The following is a 24,206-nucleotide window of genomic DNA, read 5'->3' as shown; positions in this document are numbered from 1 at the left end:
AATTTGCAAAGAAGGACCAGCCCTCGTTCTGTAACCTCTGCTTGCTGGACGATAACCGTAGTGAAGATTGTAACGCCTGTTCAGTATTTGCCCCAAAGACGCTGAGGGGAAGACAGTGACAGAGAACAGCCCACCATACAATGTAGGGCCAGCATCACACACTGGTTCTATGAGATTTGGTCCTATCTAACGACAAGGAGGAGAACGTCGCTGTCCATAAGAAGACACGAAGGCAGACATCTACATCACTGACGCTGACCAAGGGGGCAAGAAGACGTTGAAATCAGAGGTAAGGGACTCTGTTTTTCTAAAGTCTGTAACCGAGACAATAAGCAAAGTCTAAAGGCTCGAAGACTGCGTTGGCGTCAAAACACTTGATGACCGCAATCATGTCCAAAGATAAAAATACCCTCGGATCCTTGAGAAAGGACACCAAAGCGGTAGAGACCCCTGAAAAACCCTAGTCGTTGAAGGATGGTCAAGTAAAGGCCGCATCGATGTCTAAACAGGAGAGGTCAAAGACGGAACAACACAGTTCGGTGAACACGTCTTCTACAGATTTGTCGACAAAACAAATACATGAAGATCTCGACAACCAACAACAAGAGGCCGAAATTGAACAGAAGAGGAGACTGTTCAAAGCCGAAATGGCCGATATCCTACAAAGAAAGAAAGACTTCAACCAAAATCTTTAACAAGCATTTGCAATGTAATAGGTCGCGCATTGACGACCGTTTGAGCTACTGACATTGTAATTAACAATGCCTTTTATTTGTTTTTAAAAAGAAAACAAAAATAAAAGGCATTGTTATTTGCAATGTCAATAGCTCAAACTCACGTCAATGCGAGACATATTGCATTGCAAATGCTTGTTATTAAATGTGTCGCAATACCTGGCACACATTAACGGTGAAATATCATGCATACTCGCCCTGAAAACAAGCAAAACAGAAAGCAGCTCCACGTCGGGGCCAGGGAGGAGACCTGGGAAGTCAAGGGCTGCCCGCACATGGGCGGTACCTGTAACTTTTGCGTGCCCAGTGGCGCCTGTCCTCTTCCGGGGCTCCCGTGGTGAAGAGGGAGCCCCGGCGCCAGAGAGGAAGTGCGGGAGCTGAAGTCCCGGGTCCCAGGAGGGGGCCCGGGTGAAAAGCGGCAGATAACCGTACGGGGCTCCCATGCCTAAGGAGAGAGCCCCGCGTCATGCTGGCAGAAGTATAGAGGAGCTGGAGTGCTCATGAAGCGCTCCGTACCCAGCCGCCGTTCAGGAGGATTCCCCCCGCAGACCGGGTGAGTGGGGGGATTCTCCATTTGTCCAGTGGTTGTGCCGATGAAGGCACAGTGTCAATGTTTATTTCCTGAGCCGACCAGCCGTTGCGGGCCGCTCCAACGATGGGGCAAGTTTAAAAAAAAGAAAAAAGTGAAAGTGAAACTGCATGCTGGCTTGCGAGGACAGAAGGGGGACAGGAGATGTGCACACCTCACAAGTGCGTACACAGGCTCCAATCCGCCAAATGCCTGCGCGTGCCCATCTCCTGTCCCACTTCCGAGGCAAGTCAGCAACAATAGATCTCGCTGGCGACAGCGCTTCGCGCTGCGTTCGCCAGGTGAAACCTAAAAATTTGGAATCCCTTGCAAGTCCTCGACTTTGTAAGAGCAAAGGGATTTAGATCTCGAGGACCCAGAGCCACCTCTAACTCCTGAGCCTCAAGAAGAACAAGAAATCTTAGAAAAGGAGTAGAAAGATCACGTTTTCCAGTGTTCTGAGGCTTCAGAATGCCAGATATTAGATCGGCAAGATCTGGAAACAGACTCACCAGAGGAAGGAGGAGACACATACCCATCAAGACCATCACCACCTGATGACATTGGTATCTATAATTAGGTAATAAAAAAGGCAGCAGAGATCTGGAGAACAGCTGGATGAGAAAAAAACAACTAGCATGTTTTCTGCTAGAAACTCTCCTGCCAGCACAATCAAGGAGCCAATTTGTACCAATGCTCCTAAGTGTCTTAGATCATGGAAAGGGGTCTTCAAAAAACCAGCTACATGTTAGGCGGTCGCACTTACGGCAGAAAAGAAATACAAACATTCTTCTAAGGATCAAGTTATACAAAAGGAACTTTCCCGGTGGATTCAGTAAAAGAGCCAATGTCACAAGCACCACAGGACCTCCTCCAGATAAGGAGAGCAAAAGAATGGACCTCATAGGACGAAAGGTGGAAAGGAGTGCTCCAACCCAATAGTTCATTGCCCACTCCACTGCTCAACCGCCATGCCTACCAACTTTGGGAAAAAAATAGGGGAGCTGATGAAACTTCTCCCGGAGAAGTACTAAAAGAGAACAGCACACCTGGTAGAGGAGAGTATTATGATAGGGATCACGGAGAGACGAAATGCCTGGCTTAGACTCCGGTTTTAACCCGGAGGTGCAAGCTAATGTACTAAATGCACCTTTCAATGTAGAACAGCTATTCGGGAGTGCAATGGACAAGACCCTGAGTCAATTGAAAAAGGATAATGAGACTGCAAAGTCAGTAGGCGCTCTGCAGTTCAGAGGTAACATGCACAGGGTATCAATATCATCACTCAACACAAGTAGGAGGCAGATTAAGAAATTTCCTCCAAGAGTAGAAGAATATCACCACAGACAAATGGGTACTAAAATTAATACAGTTTAGATATTGCGTTGAATTAAACAAGGGAACGCCAAGCAAAAGTCCAAGAAGAAAGTTACATTCAAAACAAGAAACAACCCGCCTACTCAAGGAAATAGAGAAAATGCAGGCAAAAGAAGCTATAGAGCTAGTGCCAAGGCTGGAAAGAAACAAGGGAAACTACTCAACATACATCTTAATACCAAAGGAAGATGGGTCGCTCAGACCAATTGTAGACCATATGTTTTAAACAAATTCATAAGAACTCGAAAGTTCAATATGACTACACTACAGGAGGTAATATTGCAAATACAACTGGGGGATTATATGGCCACAGTAGATTTAAAGAAATCTTACTTGCACATTCCCATGAATGCAAGTCACAAACAAATCCTCAGACTTATCGTAAACAATCAACAATACCAGTTCAAAGTCCTGCCCTTTGGAATAAAGTCAGCACCAAGAGTATTCACAAAGTGCCTAGCAACAGTGGTGGCATACCTGCAGAGGCAGGGAATACACGTCTATCCCTATCTCAACGACTGGCTGGTAAGAGCAAATTCATACAAAAAATGCAAATAGCACTTGCAAATGGTGATAACAATGCTGTTTCAACTGGGGTTCTCAATCCACAGAGAAAAGTCTTCACCCGAACCAGAGTAGGATAAAGTTTTCTTGGGTGCAAGAATAATTTCAAACCAAGGGAAAGTTTTCCCAAGTGAGAAGTGAACAATGGCACTTCTGAAGGAGGCACAACTCTACCGGAAGGGTCAAGTACTGACAGTGAGGACGGTGGGGAAGCTGCTGAGAATTGTGGCTTCTTGCATTCCGTTAATACCTAACACAAGGCTTCACATGAGACCATTTCAGGAATGGTTACAGAATCAATGGTCACAATCAACAGAGAGTTGGGAAGATCTTGTGGTTGTCACGTAGAAAGTAGAGGAAGCGATAGCATGGTGGAACAAAGCACATATACTACAAGGAAGAAATTTCACACTGCCAAATCCAACCATGACTTAACAATGGACGCCTCCCAGATGGGATGGAGGGCACACATGAACAAACTCAGTGAGGGGAGCCCAGAAGAACCAGTATGCCTTACAGCACATCAACGTCCTAGAATTGAAGACCATTTTCCTAGCCTTATTAGCCTTTCAAAAAGAGCTCTGGAGGAAATCGATATTGGCATAGACAGACAACACATCACCATGTTTTATATAAACCAACAAGTCACTACCACTGTCAAGACTAGCCCAATAAATTTGTATCACCATTGTTAAAAAAGGTGGGGTCTCTTTTAGATCGTTGGAACTTATTACCCCTGTCCTTAATGGGGCGAGCAGCATTAATACGAATGTCGGTCTTACCTCTGTTTAATTTCTTGTTTGACGCTGCACCTTGTCCAATTCAGGTCTCTTTTTTTAATAAAGTGGATGCTCTGATCTCTTCTTTTCTCTGGGCTAAAAAATCTCCTAGGCTTGCACGCAACACTTTATACCTTCCTTTTGCACAAGGAGGGTTGTCCCTTCCAAATATTAGAGAATATTACTTTGCATCCTTTGCACATCATAGGTTTAGGTTTTTTTTTTTCAGACACTTACGAAGCAGACACTTTTTTTATGAAGAAGATGCTGTCAGAAATAAAAATAATTGATCCAATTAGAATTATAAAAGATCCAAAGAAAGTTCGTTACAAGTCCCTTCAGTGGATTTTCAAACAGAAAATTCAGTTTTTGAAATTCTACTCTATCCCTAGAATAAGTAATACAACGGATTTGAACAACTTTAACTTTGGAGAAGAGGGAGGTATGGAGAGTAAAATAATAAATCTCTGGAAAGAAAATGGCTTTGTGAAGATTGAAGACTTCCTCACCGGCAATAGGTGGAAGTCATGGGATGAAATCTCCAGACAGGTACATTATTCGTATTCCACCTTGAATTGGTCTTTCTGTATGCTCAATCCAAGGCTTAGAGAGTTGGATATAGGAAATCTACACCACAAAAACTATCTCGACAGCTTTGAATAATAAAATTCAAAAAAAGATGAGTATCTGGATCAAATTATTAAAAGAGGATAAAGGGCAGGAATGCTCCAGTAGGATCATTGAGAGGTGGAAAAAGAGGGAAAATATTGAAATCAACAAGCTTGTATGGGATAAGATAAATAAATTTAATAAATAATTTTTCGTGGCGCTAATTTTAGACGCATGCAATTTTACAATAAATGGTTGATTTATAGAACTCCCGCTTATCTCCACAGCATCTTTCCCCTAGTTGTTGATAAATGTTTTCGATGTGAGGAGAAAGGGAACTAGAAACATATTGTCTGGGAATGTCCTAAAATCCAGCCATTCTGGAAGGAAATTGAAAAATACCTCTCCTCTGAGCTTAAAGCCATTATAATATTCGACGACTTAGTTCCTGTACTAGGCTGCTCTATGAGCCACACTCCATATGATGAGTCCCTTTTCATAGCCTCTTTAATAGCCAAATCTCTTATTTTGCAGTCCTGGAAAACCGATCAAGTACCAACTTTTCATGCTTGGAAAGCAAAATTACTACGAATCCAGGGCAGGGAAAGAAAATATGCACTGAGATGAGGGGCACTCAAGAAATATGAGAAGTTTTGGATTGTGTTTGAAACGTAGTCTTTTCTACTGTATTTTCTGACAGCATTTAATTTTAACTATATCTTCTTAACTAATAGTCTGCTAGATTGTTTCTCCTTACGCATTTCGCACTTTACAATTGCACATTGCACTTTACAATTAAGATCTGAATTGTCGAAATTCGTCTTTTTTTTATTTTTTTTTTTTTGGTCTTACACTTTGCACTTTATAATCAAGTTTCGAACTGATGAATTTGGAAAATGTTTTTACACCTATGTGCCTTGTACCGTATTAATTTTACTACAAATGTGTTCCGTATTGATGATTTTGTCTTTATGAACTCTCAATAAAAAGAATTTAAAAAAAAAAGACTAGCACAATAAATTTGGATCTGGGCCATCCAAAGGGAAATGGAGATTTTAGCTATTCATCTACTAAGGAAGGATAACACGGAGGCAGACAAACTGAGCAGAAAAGCCTCATGGTCTCATGAGTGGGAACTGAATCAAACAATACTCTTGAAGATTTTTCAAAGATGGGGAACACCGGAAATAGATCTCTTTGCAACTCCCCAGAACGCAAAATGCCGATACTTTGCCTCCAGGCAGCATTCAGCAATCATTGGGAATGACAGAAATTAGACTGGCCCAGGACATTTGCATACACCCCCCCCACCCCACAACAATACCACCACTTCACAATGATGATCAGAAAATGCAGGTTCTTCAGCATTACACTAATACTAATTGTACCACAGTGGGTAAGATGCAAAAAAGTAAACGTGGTTCATCCAGAACTAGAGTCTTTAAGTCTGGCAGCATGGTTCCCGAAGACTTAGAGTTGGGACCCTTAAAGTTACCAGAAAAGATACTGGCAGTCTTAAGAGAGGCAAGAGAACTACCAACTATAAAGAGTTATATAGCGAAATGGAAAATATACTCACTGTGGTGTAGAAGAAGGATTATTGAAAAGAATATCTAGAGAAAAGACAGTGCTTTTAGAGTATAAGCGAACCTACTCATCCTTGAAGTTGCATTTGGCAGCAATAGTGGCATACACAAAGGGTCACATTGGAAGAAGTTTCTTCATGTCACCAGTCATCAAACGGTTCTTAGAAGGAGCAAAATGCCAGCTCCCACATGGAATTTAAATATTGTGCTTAAACAATTAGTGAAGTCATCCTTTCAACCAATACATAAGGCAACTTTACGGATGTTCACAGTAAAGACTGCCTTTTTAGTAGCCATAACATCACTACTCTGAGTTAGTGAGTTACAAGCACTCCCGTTACGGCAACCTTACTTTAAAGTGCACAAAGACAGGCTTGTCATGAGAACCGACCTACAAATCATGTCAAAGGTTATCTCACTGTTCCACATGAACCAACGTATTCAGATACCAAGCCTCTTTCAGAAACCAAAGATGCACTCAGAAAGAACATTACACACCCTCGAGGCAAGACCTTTAGGTGCCTGCCACTAAGTGCAGGGATTAACAGGATCTCCCATTTCTCCATGGGAGATTGTGCTACGGCCGGTTTATGGCCACAGCACAAGCTCCTATGGAGAAATGGGAGTATGCGACCGCACCATTTGCAGTCGCATTGTAATATCGGTGTTGGCACTGCCGACCCGAGGTCAGTCGTCCACAAGAAAGCAGCAATGTCCCGCCCGACATCGTAATCAGGCCCAGAGTATTTTTTGTGGAAATCTAAATCCGCCAGTGGAGCAATGTTGCAGGCTCCATTCAGTCAAGTCCTTTTGAATTGTAATAGCTGTTGGACAAGGCACTGCCGAAGCTATTGATTTTGGCAGGAAAATACAGATTTTACAACCGACAAAGTCCTCATGTTGTCAGGTAAACATTTTTACTTTAGTGTTAGGTTCTTTTTTTGGAGCTCAAAACATAAAGCTGTCCAGAAAAGCATGCAAGAGCTGGTTGGCAGAGCTTTGCTTAGAACCTTTGATACAACAGCAGAAGCTAAATCCCAGCATATGCTCTTGGGCCTGCTGTTTCAGTCTCAACAGACTTACTATCTCAGAACAAATAAAGCATCAATTGAAGGCTGTTTTGCTCAGCTACAAGAGCTATCTACCTAAGACTATTGTTTACCAAAAGAATTCAGTTTGCTTATAATTTTCTGGCTCTTAAGTCAGTTCGACTGGCAGACAGGTTTTTCAGCTTCACTTTCTTTGTTTTATGAGGAAAAGCAAACCGAAACAATGTCTCACTTCGGTTTGAAAGAAGTGCATATGTTTCGGCATCAGGCACTGAGAAAAATCTGCCTCTATCAAGCACCTACTGGGCTCAAACAGCAATAATACAAACTTCCTTAATGTGGACAGGCCAGCCTATCATGAGTGGCCCTTACACAGGCAACTGTTGTACTTTATCTGCGACAGTTATGTACTGCCTCAAAAAACTATTTTGTGACTCAAGTAAATTTCAAATGGCTGTTCTTCCCTCCAAGACATGGCAACCATGAACTCGTAGAGAGACATTTTCCATCCTTGGTTTCGAGTAACTACTTAATACTTACCAGCCATTCTTTCTGGATTCCACGACAAAGCACCAAGATGAAAAATAGCGACACATTCAACTATATAGGGCCACTGTTGGCAAGTCATCCTCATAAAATGTCAACAGAAGCATCAGCCATTTTCAAAGTGCATCTTCACTTTCTTACCAATAATTTCCAGTCATTTACTACAACATGACCTCTCCTTAATAGAGTGGAATGCGTCTTTTAGAATGTACACTAATAACAAAAGAATCTGAAAGGAACAGTTATAGATTCTTTCCCTTAGAATTACCCCCAGGCGTCAGACTGGATCTGGATAATTCTTCTTAGCAATACCCCTGCTCGTCAGTCAGTAGGTGGCGTTGCTCGGCTCCGCATCAGTCGTCAGCGTCGTGGTTGCCGGAACTACATCGCGGTGCCTACTTAGACGCCGCCCCTGCGTGCTGACATCAGTTTTCTTTTTTCGCGCCAGCCTAGCACTGATCAGTAGAGAGCTACCCCTTTAGTCACTTTATGACAAAACTTTTTTTGACGTTTGTCAACTTCTTTTTGAGTCTTTGACTCCTGGTGTGCGAGGGATGTCCCATTGTTGGCCCGGCTTCACGCCCAGCAAGGCCTGTCACAGGCTGAGGATTGTGACGGACCCGCACCTAGTGTGCCTTTGGTGTCTGGAGCGCAACCATGACCGCGAAATCGTGCTCCGACTGCTGGGCCATGAATCCTAAGTCTTTGCAGAAGCGGTCCTGAAAGCTCTTGTAGGCTTGGCGGTCAACTCCGAGTCACTCACAGTCTCGTTTGAGGAGTATGTCTCGAGACCAGTCGCAGAGCCCCCACACCTCGTCCCATTCCAAGTATTCGAAGTCCTCTGGTAAGTCGAAGCACAAGAAAAAAGCGAAGAAGCACCTGCGCTCTTCGCCTTCTCCCCGTCAGTCGGCTGGCGCGACCCGGGAGCCAGGGCGTCCCCTGCCCAACTTCATACATTTTGCAACGCCCTCCACCCTATCTTTGGGCAGCTCGATTCTGCTGGTGTGCTTTCGGGCCCCCTCGGAGCCAGTCGGGGTCCCTGGGTGCCAGAGGGCCCCCGTAGATCCAACCCTGGATCCGGATCAACGCCGGACTATCTTACTGGACCTTCCCCAGTGACGATGCCCCGGCGTCGGCCGTGCCCCGGGCCAACGCCGTCCTCATCCCCAAGATGGACCCGTACCGACGTCGGCTGATGTCAGACCTGACGCCGTAGGGTACTTTTATTCTCTTGTTCATCCCTGGTGTTCCCTATCACCCAGAGGGTGGTGAGGAGGACTAGGAGGGGGTCATCAGACCCTTTAGCAGACCAGCTTGAAGAGCTGGACTGGTGAGAGGACCTGGGTGACGCCAGTGGTCTGGACACTTCTCCAGACCTTGGCAGGCTTTCTCCCCCTACCGTGGCTATGGATGAGGGAGCGTCCTACGCTGTGGTGGTGTGAAGGGCAGCTGAGGCCTTGGCCTAGAGCTCCCTTCAGTGGCGGTCAGGACTAACCTCCTGAGAGGTGCTTCAGCCTGCGGCAACCTCCTCTGAACCCCTCCTGCCCTTCAACGAGGCCCTCACTGACGTCCTTCTGGGCACTTGGTCCAAGCCCAGCACTGGGCTCCTGTGGAATGGACGATTGCCTGCCACCACCGCCCGGCCTGGGGTGACCCAGTTTTCCTCACCCAACAACCTTCCCCGAGAGCTTGGTGGTCCAAGCCTCTTCCTCCAAGGACGCATTCCCTTCTGGCTCCCCCAGACAGGGAGTCCAAGAAGCTGGATCATCTTCGGAAGCCCATTTTCTCTTCCTCCAGCTTGGCATTGCAGTCTGTGAATACCACTTGCCTCTTGATCCGATACTTCCATACAATCTGGGATACAGTTGCGCAGGTGCTGCCTCAGTGCCTGGAGGAGGCCTGGGCCGTTCTCTCCCAAGCGGTGGCAGATGGGAGCTACATTCACAATTCGATGTGGACTGGATACCACCGACTCACTGGGCAGAATGATTGCTACGCCGGTAGGCCTTCGGTGCCCTGCCTGGTTGAGAAAGTCTTGCTTTTCGGGGGATGTCCAGGCAACCTTGCTGGACATACCCTTTGATGGCCATCGCATTTTTGGTGTCAAGGCAGACTCTGCTGGAGCGCTTCAAGGATTCTCGAGCTACGACATGATCTTGGGGCCTCGCTGGTCTTCCCGTTCACCGCAGTCTGCCTTTTGCCCCTTTCGTGGCTATGGAAGGGGCACCCCACCACATCCGGCCCAGTCTAGCCACCGGCTCACATAAGCTGCCCAGTGTCTGCATGGCCGCCAAAGTGGGACACAGTGTTCTCGTGGGTCCGGGAGCCAGCAGGTGGGCTAGTCCACCATTTCCCCCCTGCAGCAGCCTCTAAACCTTCCTAGTCTGACCTTTCTGGGCCATTTACTGCCAGTGGGTGGCAAGATACGCCATCACCTCCCCCACTGGCAATCCATTACGTTGGACAGGTGGGTTTTGCAAATGGTCCGAAGGGGCTACTCCCTCCCCAACGAGGCTATCCCTCCATCTATGCCACTGTTTTTCAATCACATGTCAGAGGTTCATTTGGTGCTTCTCTGCCAGAAGTTTCAGCTCACTTGGCCAAGGGAGCTATTGAGAAGGTCCCTGCGCCAGAAGTAGGCCGTGGTTGCTATTCCCGCTACATTCTGGTGCCCAAGAAGGACAAAGGCCTGCATCCTATTCTAGACCTCAGGGCCCTCAACCGCTTCCTCTGGAAGAAGTTCAAAATGCTCATGTTGGCTCAGGTCCTGTCTGCCCTCGACCCTGGAGACTGGATGGTGGTGTTGGACTTGCAGGATGCCTATTTCCATATCCCCGCCCTGCAAGCCCACAGAAGCTACCTACAGTTAACAGTAGGCCACGAGCATTTTTAGTTCACCGTGCTCCCCTTTGGCCTTACCAGTGCCCCTCGGGAGTTCACAAATGTGATGGCGGTGGTCGCAGCTCATCTTCACAGATCAGGGGGTTCCAGTCTTCCCCTATGTCGACGACTGGCTGTTGAAGGCGGGCTCACCCTAGGCTGTCGTCTCCCACCTCCAGACTACGGCCGACCTCCTGCACTGACTGGGGTTCACTAGAACCGTTCAGAAGCCACACCTGACTCCCTCTCAGTCGCTCCCTTTCATTGGAGAACGGTGCAGTTTCGGACCTATCCTCCCGAGTCCGGGATATTGGGGCTATGATACCGGTGTTTCAGCCCCTATTATGGATTTCGCTGAGAATGACCCTGAGGCTGCTGGGCCTCATGGCCTCCTGCATCCTGCTGGTGGATAGTGCCATGTGGCATATGCTGGCTCTGCATTGGGACCTGAAGTTCCAGTGGGCGCAGCATCGGGGGAATCTTTCTGACTACGTCCAGATCTCGGAGGGAACTGCACAACAACTGCAGTGGTGGTCAGCAGACCAGGATTGAGTCAGAGGCAGATCCATCTCCCCTCCCCTCCCCAACCAGAACTAACAGACCAGTGCATCACTTCTGGGATGGGGCAGACTTCTAGGAGAGGCCGAGATCAGAGGAGTCTGGTCTCCGGCAGAGTCCAGGCTCCATATAAACCTGTTGGAGCTTCGGCAAGGCACCTGGCACTGAAGGCATTCCTTCCCTCCCTCAAGGATGAGGTAGTGCAGGCATTCACAGACAACAACACCACCACCATTCGGTACTGCAACAAACAGGGCGGGGTGGAGTCTTGAACCTGATGTGAAGAGTCTCTCCGCCTTTGGACATGGCTGACACATCAAGGCATGACCCTGGTGGTTCAACACCTGGCAGGTTCTGTGACCTCCAGGACGGATTAACTCAGCCGTCAGTGCCTGGTGGATCCTGAATGGCATCTTCATTCAGAGGTGATGCAAGGTTTTTTAGAAAGGAGAGCCTTGGTTAGATCTGTTCGCCACGCAATGTCAGCAATTCTGCACGATGGAGTTTCCGAGGCGGCACTCGCTCGATGACTCTTTTCGTCAGAAGTGGAACTGCGGCCTCCTGTATGCCTTTCCGCCTGTACCACTTCTGCCCCGAGTGACTGAAGAAGATAAAGCGCGACTGGGCCCAAGTCATTCTGGTGGCTCCGGACTGGGCATGATGAGTCTGGTACCCCGAGCTTCTGAGCATGGCCATCAATCCTCCAATCAGACTGCCCCTTCGGGAGGATCTTCTGTTGCAGCAAAAGGGGACGATCTTCCACCAGAACCTGTCCAGCCTCCACCTCCTTGCGTGGAGATTGAGCAGCAACAGTTGACAGCCTTTGACCTTCCATCACACAAAAGGGCCCTTGGGTCTATCAAGAGAATGAGAGGGAAAGAGAAAGGAAGAGGCTCACCAAAACGAGACGGGGGTTACACCTTTTCACATAGGACAAATAATTACTCTGCCCACCTTTTTCCCTCCACCGCACCCTTTTCAAGGAGGAGGAGACTCCACCGTATGGACCCAAAATGTGTGCTGTCCTATTTTGACCGCACTAAAGATTTCCAGGTGGCATCTGCCAGGTGGCAACGTGGACATCTATGCACACTTTCACCAGACATTACTGCTTGGACAGTCAAGTCCGAAGGGACGGCTATTTTGCCCGTTCTATCCTCCAGGTCTTTCTGCCCACTCTAGTAAAGGAATAGCACTTTGAAGCCATTTCTCAAACACTCCCCTTTATAAGACACTTAGACCTGGACATTCAGTCTAGATCAGAGACTAGAGTGGACAGGCAGTTTACGGTGAACTGCCATCCTGTCTCTGCTTTTTGTTCTGTTACCACTTGATTGTTATCTTTCAAGCATGATGATCTGTGAAAGATCCAATGATGATGAGTAAAGTTGCTTGCCCCCCTCACAGTCCTCCAGTAGTGGTCTTTTCACTGCTAGCAAGATTTATGTGTGAACTATGGTGGATTCTAAGGTCAGTAGAGCTCATAACCTACCATTTCATTAGCTGTGTGACAATTGAACCAGGAATTGGTTATTGAACGGAGATCACTATTGTGAGTACTTTCAGGCACTGCTGATTTATTGTGTTTTCTAAGGCTTCCCAGCTGTACGACTAAGAGTAATTAAAGCATTTCAATTTATGATCACTACCGTCAATAGAGAATTTTTGTTACATGAAAGCGTTTACTACTCTGTATTACATGATGCCATACGGAGAGCTTTAAGGGGAGTTTTACAGTGATTTTAACTGATTACTGGAGGCTGAGTTGCACTAACTGTTACTTGTACTGACATACAGAAATCCAGGGGCTGCCCCAGAATGAATGATGCAGTTTGATTTTGTACATGGTTGGTTGAAAGCTGCTTACTGGCCAATATTTTATTAATGCAGAAATGTATCTCGCATTCATTTCACACTGAAGCTGTTATTTTTTTTTCTCCACCGAAGGAATAAACAACATCCTGACCTTCATCTCTGGGCATGTCCTGGGAAAAATAAACAGCACGACCATTTCACTCTTGGAGTTGAGAAAACAGTGACTCCCCAGGACTCTGGCATTTTGCCCGGAAGGACACCTCATGGACCAAGCAATAAAGAAACAACATGCTTATCTCATAAAATGGAGGAAAACTATATCACAAGCGAGCATAGTTACCAAAAACCACAAAGTTTTAGCCAGCAGCACACATCTGTTAAGGGTCAAATGAGCTCTGAGGATGATGATGCCAGCAGTTTAGATGAAGACGACCAAATTATTCATTCTGCCATTGGAAATATTTCAAAGTATTCTTTAAAAAAAGATGGTCTGGGTGAACTGGTGAGTCCTGCTTGTGACTTTGAATCTTGTAGCAAAATGCAAGATTTTACTGTATTAGGCTAATTTACTAATTTATTAATTTGACCAACTTTAGCATTGTTGAATGTATCTGTGAAGAGTATTGTGTGATTAATTGACCAACAAATGTATAGGTGCCTGCTGTTTAACGTGTTACTGAAGTAGCGTATGAGAGTATACACCTTATGCAAAGATGTTGTAGTTCAGAAAGATTGTTTTAATGTTTCCCAATGTTACCATTTAACTTAGCAGTTTACTCCAATCATGTCAATTGATCTACAGTCTTTCAGTACTGCCTTCAGTGGCATGACCCAAAATCTTTAATAAGACATACTACTAGGTCATGATAAAGCAAAACCAAAATACTTACCCTGTTCATGCTACCAATGCGTTCAGTGAGACACAGAGTGGACCACCATTTAATGGTTCATCTTACCCTGCTTAGAAGAGTTTTCTTTACATGTTGTAGCAAGGTGAGGACAAATGTCCCCTGTATGGCATTGTAAAGCTGTCATGTCCTGCCTTTGTACACTTCTGGACAGCAGTGTACATATTTCCTCAGTGCTCTTGTCAATCCTTATAAGCGCACTGACAGTTCTCCGGTTTAAACTCACCTGGGACAATGCATCTGGTCTTTGATGCCAGGGGCACTCACAGAGTGCGCACTACTTTTGTGAGAGTAACTTCTACCTCATCTACCCAGCAAGACTGACAATGGTGGCAGTGTAATAGGTATTCATGAGCACAGACATGTTTAACTAGTCCTGCTGGGGAACTGCCCACTTGCTCCCCATCGTAAAAATCTGTTCAGTACCCCATAACTATGCGCGCTTTATCTTCTTTGTGTCTGAGACATGTATAAAGTGTGGCTATTGTGAATTTTTGTCTTGTGTCTTTCCCATGTTTGAATGAACTAGGCTCTGCATGTGTGTATTCACAGGATGTTGGTCTCCATTTTGCAGGGCTGATGAGGTCCTTATGGACATGCCTTCCTAATTTGTGCATTTTCTGAATTCTGCTCTGAAGCCAGAGGGCTTATTGAGTAAGGGGATATAACCTCTGACCCAGCTCTTTGATTTTGCAGATATTCCCATGTTAAAGTAAATCAGAGCCTCTCTCTTTTCCTGCCTGTGTCCAGCATTCCCCCAACGAAATGCCCTCACCAGACAGAAATTTCCTCCTACAACTGATTTAGCCATAGCTGGTTTCTGGAGTGACAGCTGAACAGGGAGTCTGCATCCTGGGGCTACTGGAGCAAGGAGAATGCCTCAAACAACCTCCCCCTCCTGCATTTTAGAAGCACCTTGATATTTAAACAATGAAGCCTCCCTAGTTGCCTGGACTTGTCCATCAGAGTTATAGTTGAGGAGGCCAGTACAAAGTTCAGCATTCATTTCACTACAGAGTAGATCCTGTTCACCCGGATAGTAGACACTATGGAGCAAGAAGGTTAATCTCTGCGTAATTTCCACTCTCCCTCCCAACTGGGCTGAAGTCTGGAAAACTTTCAGAACTGTCTTGCTGCTAGAACTATGGAGAGAGAAAAGTCGTCCTGCCTCTGTTGTGCACCTGCACTGAGCACTTACTTGATATGCAGAAGAAAGCCAAGGCCTGTCTGACTAGATGGGCCTACCTATAGGATAGGGGCCACAAGGTCTTCCCAGCTAACGGCTCTGAAAAGATAAGCACACTTGGTCAAGAAGCTGCTCCTTGGCCTTTCCAACAGAAAATTGGAGCCTTTATGTACAGCTCAGTATCCTGTGATGGCCCTGGAGCCTCAAGAAAAGACCTAAAAATAACACTTTTCTGTTTTCCTTTTCCTATTAAAATAATAATATAAATGTAGTCTGTTTTTATCACTTTTCTTGCTTTGCCTTCGAGGGTGAAGACAAGGCATTAGATTAGGCCCTGAACTGTTGGAAAAATCTCCTATATGCCTAAAACACAACCAACAGCCCCTGTTGGTGTTTCTTTCAGTCTTCTGGCTCTGCACTCCCCACTTGGCTCGTTGGACTGCTTATGTTTCCTCCAAATGGCCATACCTATTGACTATCCACTTAAAATCTACAGCTAGCAGCTTTGCTTTGGATCATTCAAATTGGAGCCAACTGCGTGATGTCTCGGAGTACTTCATCTCCATAAGAGTTCGGCCTACAGGAATGTGTTCAAATAATAATAATACATTGTTGTTCTCACCCCTCAATTAGCCATTCATGTTTTACTTTTGGTATAGCTCCCCATTTACTGTAATAAAGTACTCACGTGCTCACTGTTTATCTTTAAATTCACCTTCAGGGATGTCCTTGTTTCCATAATCTGGAGGTCTACTTAACAGAGCCTCTACCTTCTTCCCAGAAGACCAATACGATCATACTCCCAATAGGATTGCCAAGTTAATCTTTTTGGACGCTTAAAACACCAGGGATAATAATGTTGAGTACTTAATGTTGTCTCTAGTTCGTAGTATAGATTAGAAAGTCAGATAAAGCTTGCCAGCCATTAAACTGTGTCCAGCCAAGGTGTCTAAGAAAAAAAGTGCTTTAAAGTACAGCTATGCAAAAAGAGACGTTTAAGTTCTCTAACACTGGACCTTTCCTAAATTGACATCTTTGAATTATTTGCCCTCATCAGACAGCTACTTCTCAATAGTAACTGTTAAAGAGTAGTGTTAAGAAAAACATTAAACCATGTTTGTTATGCAGCCTATCCACCTCCCCAAATGCTTTATTCCCCCTTAAACATATGCAGGAAGTGAGCACTAGTTCCTTCCCTCTTTCTGACAGGATGTGCCAAGGGAGAGTTTATATGAGAACTTCTAACTTCACTGAAACGCCTTAAAAATCTAAAAGCTTTCTCAAAACTTTGTGGGTCAAAGATTTTTGTTTATGTTCCATGAGCATTGTCCATTTCTAACCGCAGATTACTTACCTTCGAATTTTCCCCAGGCATCAGACTCGATCTGGAATTTTTTTCGGGAGTATTACCTCTGCGTGCCAGTATTTGGCGTCTTTTGGCTCCACGTGGCGTCGTTCGCGCCAAAAGTGACGTACGTGGTGCCTATAGAGGTGCCATCCCAGGTGCCATCCCAGCGCGCTGACGTCAGTTCTTTTCTTTTCATGTCACTCAGTGTGAATCAGGAGAGAGCTACACCCCACTCCTTTTTTCGAGTCTTTTTTTCAGCCTTTGTTCAAAGTTTTTTTAAATCTGTCTCCTGGTATGGCCGGAATGTCCATGAGAACGCTGACTTCCAGCCCTCTGGTGCCTGTCACCTGCCAATGCCTGTGACGGACCTGCACCACGGTCTCTGGTGCCTGAAGCGCGACTACAATGCTAAGACATGCGTCAGTTGTTATGCCATGCACGCCAAGGCCTTGAGGGAGTGATCTCTCAAGCTCCTTGCCGCTCCATGTGCAACGCTGCAATGGTCTTGATCCTGGTCCAGAGGAAGGTCCCGGGATTTGTCACGGAGTCATTGACCTTCATCAAAGTCAAAGTTGTCAGTGCGTTTTTGTAAGTTCCACAAAAAAACGAGTAAAAGTTAGACTTCACCCCATCTGTCGAAGTCATCTGACGAGACGAGGGAGCGTCGCCACTGGAGGCCTGGCTTTGCAGTTAAGCCTGCACCTGGGCCGTCTCCACACCTCCTGGAGTTTACTATATCTGAAGCAACCCTGCCGAACTCCGAAAATTTTATGAGGCCATGCACCTCATATTTGAGCAGCCTGTTCCCGCTGGTGTGCTTTCAGGCACTGCAGGTTCAGGCTATGATTTCGATCTTTCAGCCTCTATCCTGGGTTTCAGTCAGAATGACACTGAGGCTGCTGGGCCTCATGGCCTCCTGCCTCCTGCAGGTCGATCATGCCAGGTGGCATATGCGGGCTCTGCAGTGGGACCTGAAGTTCCAGTGGGCGCTGCATCAGGGGAATCGGTCCGATTGCATCCAGATCTCGGAGAGCATTGCACGTCAATTGCAGTGGTGACTCAAGAACCAGGATTGGGTCAACGGCATATCTCTCTCCCTTCCCCAACCAGACCACACAGTGGTGATGGATGCGTCCCTTCTGGGATGGGGTGGCCACATGGGAGAGGCGCAGATCAGAGGCCTCTGGTCTCCGGCAGAGTCCGGGCTCCACATCAACCTTCTGGAGTTCCCGGCGATTCGTCTTGCATTGAAAGCATTCCTTCCGTCTGTCCGGGGAAGAGTAGTGCAGGTGTTCACGGACAACACCACTGCCATGTGGTACTGCAACAAACAGGACGTGGTGGGGTCGTGGACCCTATGGCAAGAGGCCCTCCGCCTCTGGACATGGCTGGAAAATCAGGGCATAACCCTGGTGGTTCAACACCGGGCAGGTTCCCTGAACGCCAGGGCGGACAAACTCAGCCACAGGTGCATGATGGATCATAAATGGCGTCTTCACTTGGAGGTGGTGCAAGGTTTCTTTCAACAGTGGGGAGAGCCTTGGTTAGATATATTCGCCACCGAAGAGAACGAGCAATGTCAGCAATTCTGGGCGTTGGAATTTCCAAGGCGGCACTCGCTAGGCGACGCTTTTCGTCGCGAGTGGAGTTGCGGTCTGTTGTACGCCTTTCCGTCTATACCACTTCTGCCCAGAGTGCTGAAGATCAGACGCGACCGGGCCCAAGTCATCCTTGTTGCTCCGGATTGTGCACGAAGAGTCTTGTATCCAGATCTGCTCAACATGGCCATCGATCCTCCGTCCCGTCTGCCTCTTCAGGAGGATCTTTTGTCGCAGCAACAGGGGACGGTCCTCCACCCGAATCTGTCCAGCCTCCACCTCCTTGCGTGGAGATTGAGCGGCAGCAGTTGATGTCTTTCGACCTGCCTCCTGAAGTCTGTGACGTAATCTTGGCAGCCAGGCGTCCCTCCACTAAGACTGTATACGCCTGCTAGTGAAACAAGTTTGTGGCATGGTGCACAGCAAAGGCTGTGGATCCCCTTTCTGCCCCTCTTTCTGATGTTCTCTTGTTTCTTCTTTCTTTAGCCTAACAGGGCTCTGCTCTGGTCGCTATCAAGGGCCATCTTGTTCCATCTCTGCCTTCCTTCGGCTTCCAGATCAGCCTTCCCTTTTCAAGTCCACAGTTGTTAATCGTTTCTTGAAAGGCATAACTAGTCTTTTTCATCCTATTCCTTTCGTTTTGCCTCAGTGGGACTTGAACCTGGTTTTAACTTATTTAATGTGCGCTCCCTTTGAGTCGCTTCACAACTGTCCTTTAAGGCTCTTGACTCTCAAAACTGCGTTCCTGGTGGCCATCACCTCTGCCAGACGGGTGAGTGAGCTCCAGGCGCTTTCTTCTAAGCCTCCTTTTCTCTCTATGCATCCAGACAAAGTTGTCCTCCGGACACGTCCATCCTTCCTGCCCAAGTTTGTCACTGCCTTCCACATCGGGCAGACTATCACTTTGCCCACCTTCTTTCTGCCTCCGCATTCTTCGAAAGAGGAAGGGAGGCTCCACCATCTGGACCCAAAACGTGCGCTTTCCTTTTATTTGGATCGCACCAAACAGTTCCGGGTGGATGACCAGCTCTTTGTTGGGTACGTGGGCAACAAGAAAGGGCAGGCCGCACACAAGCAGACTATCTCCCGATGGGTTGTCTTGTGTATCAAAGCTGGTTATTCTCTGGCAAAGAAGGAGCCTCCAGTGGGACTGCGCGCCCATTCCACCAGGGCGACTGCAGCAACTACTGCTTTGGGACATGGAGTTCCTCTGAATCACGTTTGTCAGGTAGCTACGTGGGCTTCGTTGCACACCTTTACCAAACACTACTGCCTTGACAGTCCAGTCCGGAGAGACTGCTTCCTTGGCCGTTCGGTTCTCCAGGAATTTCTGGTGTGATCTTGGTTCGCAGACCCACCACCAGGGTTGGTGTTGCTGGGATATCTATACTATGGTAAGGAATCTATAACTAACGTGTTTCTTTCAGATGAACAAGTTACTTACCTTTGGTAACAGATATGTCTGTAAGAAACATTAATTAGTTGTAGATTCCTTACCGCCCTACCCATCCTCCCCGTTCTGCAAACTAATTTCTAGGGTTAAGGACATCCTTTCAGGGCCCTAGTTTTGTGCACCAGTGGTCCGTGTCTTGCATGGCTCTGCGTTTCTGGCGCGGAAAGTCGTGTACAGAACAGACGTCAGCTCGCGAGGGCTACGTTTAAGTAGCTGCCGCAATGTCATCCCGGCAACAATGACTGATGCGGAGCCGACTGGCGCCACCTTCCTACGCGCAGAGGTACTGCTGATGAAAAAAAAATACTTTCTGGATCCAGTCTGACGCCTGGGGGTAATTCTAAGGTAAGGAATCTATAACTAACTAATGTTTCTTACAGGTATATCATTACCGAAGGTAAGTAACTTGTTCTTTAACATCAGACTTGAGTTGTGGGATGGTCAGGGTGATCTCCTCCAACTTGGTACTGAGAGAGGAGTAGGTGTGAGGAGCAGAGACTTGAGGCAGAAGGTTCTGTGGGAGGGGGTGTTCAAAGGGATAGTCCTGGGAAGAGGTTGGCCAGTGAGAGCCATCTGAGGTGAGGAAGGGTTATAGGAGGAGCGAGTTTTGACAGGCAAGAAAGAAGGGCACATTAAGTGGCTATATGAGGACACTGGCGAGTGAGGGGTCTGACTAATATCAGGGGGTTGGAAGTTCAGTACCAGACTGTGAGGAAGATGAGTCTATGATGAGGGTTTTGGGCCCATTGCTAGAGTTGTGGTAGGTCAGGGTAAGGAAGGGGCAATTATGAGATTGTCAGGGGTGTGTATCTCAGTGCTAGCTACTCTGGGAGAGCAATGGGAGTGAGGGAAGGTTTGGCACATGGTAGGGGGCTGCTCAGACCCAGTAGAAGGAGATGATGGGTTAGTGTCAGGTAAGCAGATATCATGAGATGTGTGAGGGGTGGAGAGGAAAGGGACAGGAAGGCTATCTAGATTGGGGATGGATGTGGGGTGAGAGACCAAGGGATTTGCAGAGGGGGTAGGATGGTTTCGGGAGAGGGCGGATTTCGTGTTGTTCACCAAGTTTTTTTATGATGGGGAAAAAGTCAAAGAACCGGTCAAGGTTATGAGCAGAGGATTAGATAAGCATAGTTCCATTATTGTAGAGGGAGATAGTAGCTTCAAACTTATAGGCTGGTGATTCTTAGACCATGGGGATTTTTTTGGGATGTGGTGATAGTGAGTATAGAGCGCTTCTCCATTGGGCGCGTCTTTGGATATAGAAGATAAGATCACCGACTAAATCTTTTTTTATGCAGAGAAGAGGATCTGAGATGTGTTTCTGGGTTTGATTTAAGGAGTCGATGTTTAAAGTTTTTAGTTGCGTTCTTAGACAAGTTGGGAGGATACAGGATTTTATATGCGTTAAGGTCTATAGGCTCCAGATGCGAGAGTGAGGCTGTGGATAAGTTGGTATCCATATTGAGCTTAGTGGAGCTGGAGGAAGGTGGAAATAAAAGTGTGATTGCTAAGTTGCTTGTGAGTGCAGTGTCACAGGAAAGGAGTTACAAAAACGAGGAGTGCAAGAAGATGGTTCCGGAGGCACTGAGAAGGTAGAAGGCGAGGGAAGAACCTAGGGAACTAAGGGAAAGGATGAGATGAGGCAGCACCCAACTAGCCAGGCTCCTGACTGAACAAGGAGATTGGGGGTGGGGAGTGGTAGTGACTGTGGCGGAGAGGTGGGGGACAGAGATGGAATAGGAATCAATATGTGAGGGTTATTTGATAGGAGGACTAAGGGCCGCATAAAACCATAGTCTAGTGACATAAGAGGAGTTGGTCGAGTGGAGGAAAATGAGAATGATCTGATAATGCGGAAGGAATGATGTGTGAGAGACAGGGTAGGCAGAGATTATTCCGAAATGACCAAAATTGTGACATCAAAGATCAGATATGAGTTATTGGAAGTCTTTTACTATCCCCATAGAGCTCCGGGAGGCCAAAGATACGAGAATCTCTTAAAGGGAACTGCAGAGTAGATAGTCATTATATTATTAACTGTTTTACTGACTGCGTACGGGTCCCTCACTGGCTGGGGAGCTCATCTCCAACAACACACAGTGCAAGGCCTGTGGAGCCAACAGCAGAAGTTGTTCCGCATAAATCATTTAGAGATGCTTGCAATCTTTCTAGCTCTCAAGGCGTTTCAGACTCACTTGGAGGGCAAAGCTGTCTTGGTTCGTACAGACATGACATCTATGTATTACATACAAAAACAGCGGGGACACATTCTCGTAAACTGTCACACTTAGCCCAATACATCTGGAAGTGGGCCATTCACCACAAACTTTATCTCCCAGCGGAATTCCTCCCAGGAGTGAACAACCAAATTGCAGATCTCCTCAGCAGGCAGAGACAGCAAATACACAAGTGGGAACTTCACCCACAGGTTCTCCTCCCATACTTTCAAATCCAAGGGCATTGCACTAAGGATGAACTGGTCAGGGATACGATACTGCCTACGCTTTTCCGCCTTCCCCATTCATTCCATTAGTGGTTCAGAAAGCTCAGGCAAGCATCTCTTACACTAATCCTGATAGCTCCCACATGGGCTCGTCAACCTTGGTTCACAACCCTGCTGGAGCTGTCTCTAGTCTTGCATCAAAAGCTGCATTTAACTTCCAGTCTCCTCACACAGAGCCATGGAGAAGTCAGACACTCAGATCTCAAACAGCTGAACCTCGCGATCATGCTCCTGAAGTCTTAGAGTTTGGTTACTTAAACCTTCCTCCAGGATGTATGACTATCATTAGGGAGGCTAGAAGGCCTACCTCAAGAGCCTGCTATGAAGCTAAGTGGAAACGATTTGTTATTTATTGCGGTAACAATCATATCAACCCTCTTGATGCTTCCATACAAAACATCATCTGCTATCTGTTACACTTGCAACAGTCAGCGTTGGCTTACACTTCCATTAAACTACACCTAGCAGCAATAGCCGCATATCTACAAAATAGACAGCATTTGTCGTTGTTTAGAGTTCCCATAATCAAAGCTTTCATGGAAGGACTATAAAGAGTCATACAACCAAGACTCCCACCTGCTCTAGTGTGGAATCTTAACATAGTCCTCACAAGATTAATGGGCCCACCTTTTGAGCCCATGCACAAATGCGATCCACAGTTCCTCTCTTGGAAATACGCTTTCCTCATTGCAATCACTTTATTAAGGAGAGTGAGTGAACTACAGGCATTAACCATACAAGAACCCTTGTTCCGGCTACACAGAGACTCAGTGGTTCTTCGTACCAACCCCAGATTTTTACCTAAGGTTGTATCTGCATTTCACATAAATCAGTCAGTAGAATTACCTATATTCTTCCCTCAACCTGATTCCGTTGCAGAACGAGCTCTACACACCATAGATGTCAGAAGAGCACTTTTGTACTACAATGAAAAAACTAAATCCTTTCGTAAAACAAAACAACTTATTGTTGTTTTTGCGCCACCACACAAGGGCAATCCTATCTCCAAATCAGGAATTGCAAGGTGGATTGTTAAGTGCATTCAAACTTGCTATGCGAAAGCAAAGAGAACTGTAACTGTAGCCCCTGGGGCGAATTCCACTCGTAAGCTAGGGGCCACTATGGCTTGCTTGGGAAACATTCCCATAGTTGACATTTGCAAAGCTGCAACATGGTCTACACCGCACACATTCACTAAACAGTATTGTGTGATGTGTTAGCCAGACAACAAGCCAATGTGGGTCAAGCAGTACTTAAAACACTATTTCAGACAACTCCAACACCTACAGGTTAGCCACCGCTTTGGGAGGATACTGCTATATAGTCTTTGCACAGCATGTGATCTACAGCTCACATGCCGCGAACGGATAATGTTACTTAACCAATAAGCATCTGTTTTTGGCATGTAGAGCTGTAGATTCACATGCGCCCACCCACCTCCCCGGATACCTGTAACTGCAGTAGTTCTCTATTAATTTACATACATACACATGGAGATCTCTATTCTTTACTATTACTCCATTCTCACCCTCTACGGGAAAACAAACTAACAATGGAGTCGATGCCCACGCGCACTATCACCGAAAGGAGGAATCACCTACCTTGTGACTGGAAAATACTTATTCGAAGAAAAACAAAGTGCAAACATCCGCACCCAACACTAGATGGCGGGCTATGCACAGCATGTGAATCTACAGCTCTACATGCCAAGAACAGATGCTTACTGGGTCCTCCTTTTGTACCACTGCACTTATATTCTCGAAGCATGGAAAGTTGCATCTCTAGTAGCCGTTAATTCCTTGTGCAGAGATAACGAACGCAAACTGCTATCAGTGGAATGGCTTTTCATTCAGGTCCACCAAGCAGTTGTCTGCTCGCATACATTATTCATTCTAAAGGTTGTATCCACTTCACATCCTGATTAAATAATTGCACTCCCAACATTCTTTCAAAACCCTACAAGCCGGACAGAAAGAGCACAGCATTCACTGGATGGTAAGCCAGCATTTGCATACTTCATAGGCAGCATCTGGCCTTCACCCAGGACAAAAGCTGTTTCTCTTCTTAGCACCCACATACCTTGTGGAATGCATTTCTAAAGGGGGAATAGCCGAATGGATTACACGTTGGATTCAGGTTTGT

At 46.4% G+C, this 24,206-nt stretch overlaps 1 protein-coding gene across 3 annotated transcripts in view; it reads left to right on the top strand.

Annotated features, from left to right (window-relative positions):
• The window catches only part of PHF20L1 (PHD finger protein 20 like 1), an 802,667-nt gene that overhangs the window by 733,108 nt on the left and 45,353 nt on the right, over positions 1-24,206 (top strand). For all 3 annotated transcript variants that reach the window (XM_085604898.1, XM_085604900.1, XM_085604899.1), the window contains one exon: positions 13,198-13,567. In XM_085604898.1, coding sequence (XP_085461024.1) covers positions 13,198-13,567 — 370 coding nt within the window. The remainder of the gene's footprint in view (positions 1-13,197; positions 13,568-24,206) is intronic.

Source organism: Triturus cristatus, chromosome 5_1, assembly GCF_964204655.1.
Source record: "Triturus cristatus chromosome 5_1, aTriCri1.1, whole genome shotgun sequence".
Taxonomy (NCBI): domain Eukaryota; kingdom Metazoa; phylum Chordata; class Amphibia; order Caudata; family Salamandridae; genus Triturus; species Triturus cristatus.
Note: the sequence above shows the minus strand (reverse complement) of the source record. Positions and strands in the feature narration are given on the sequence as shown.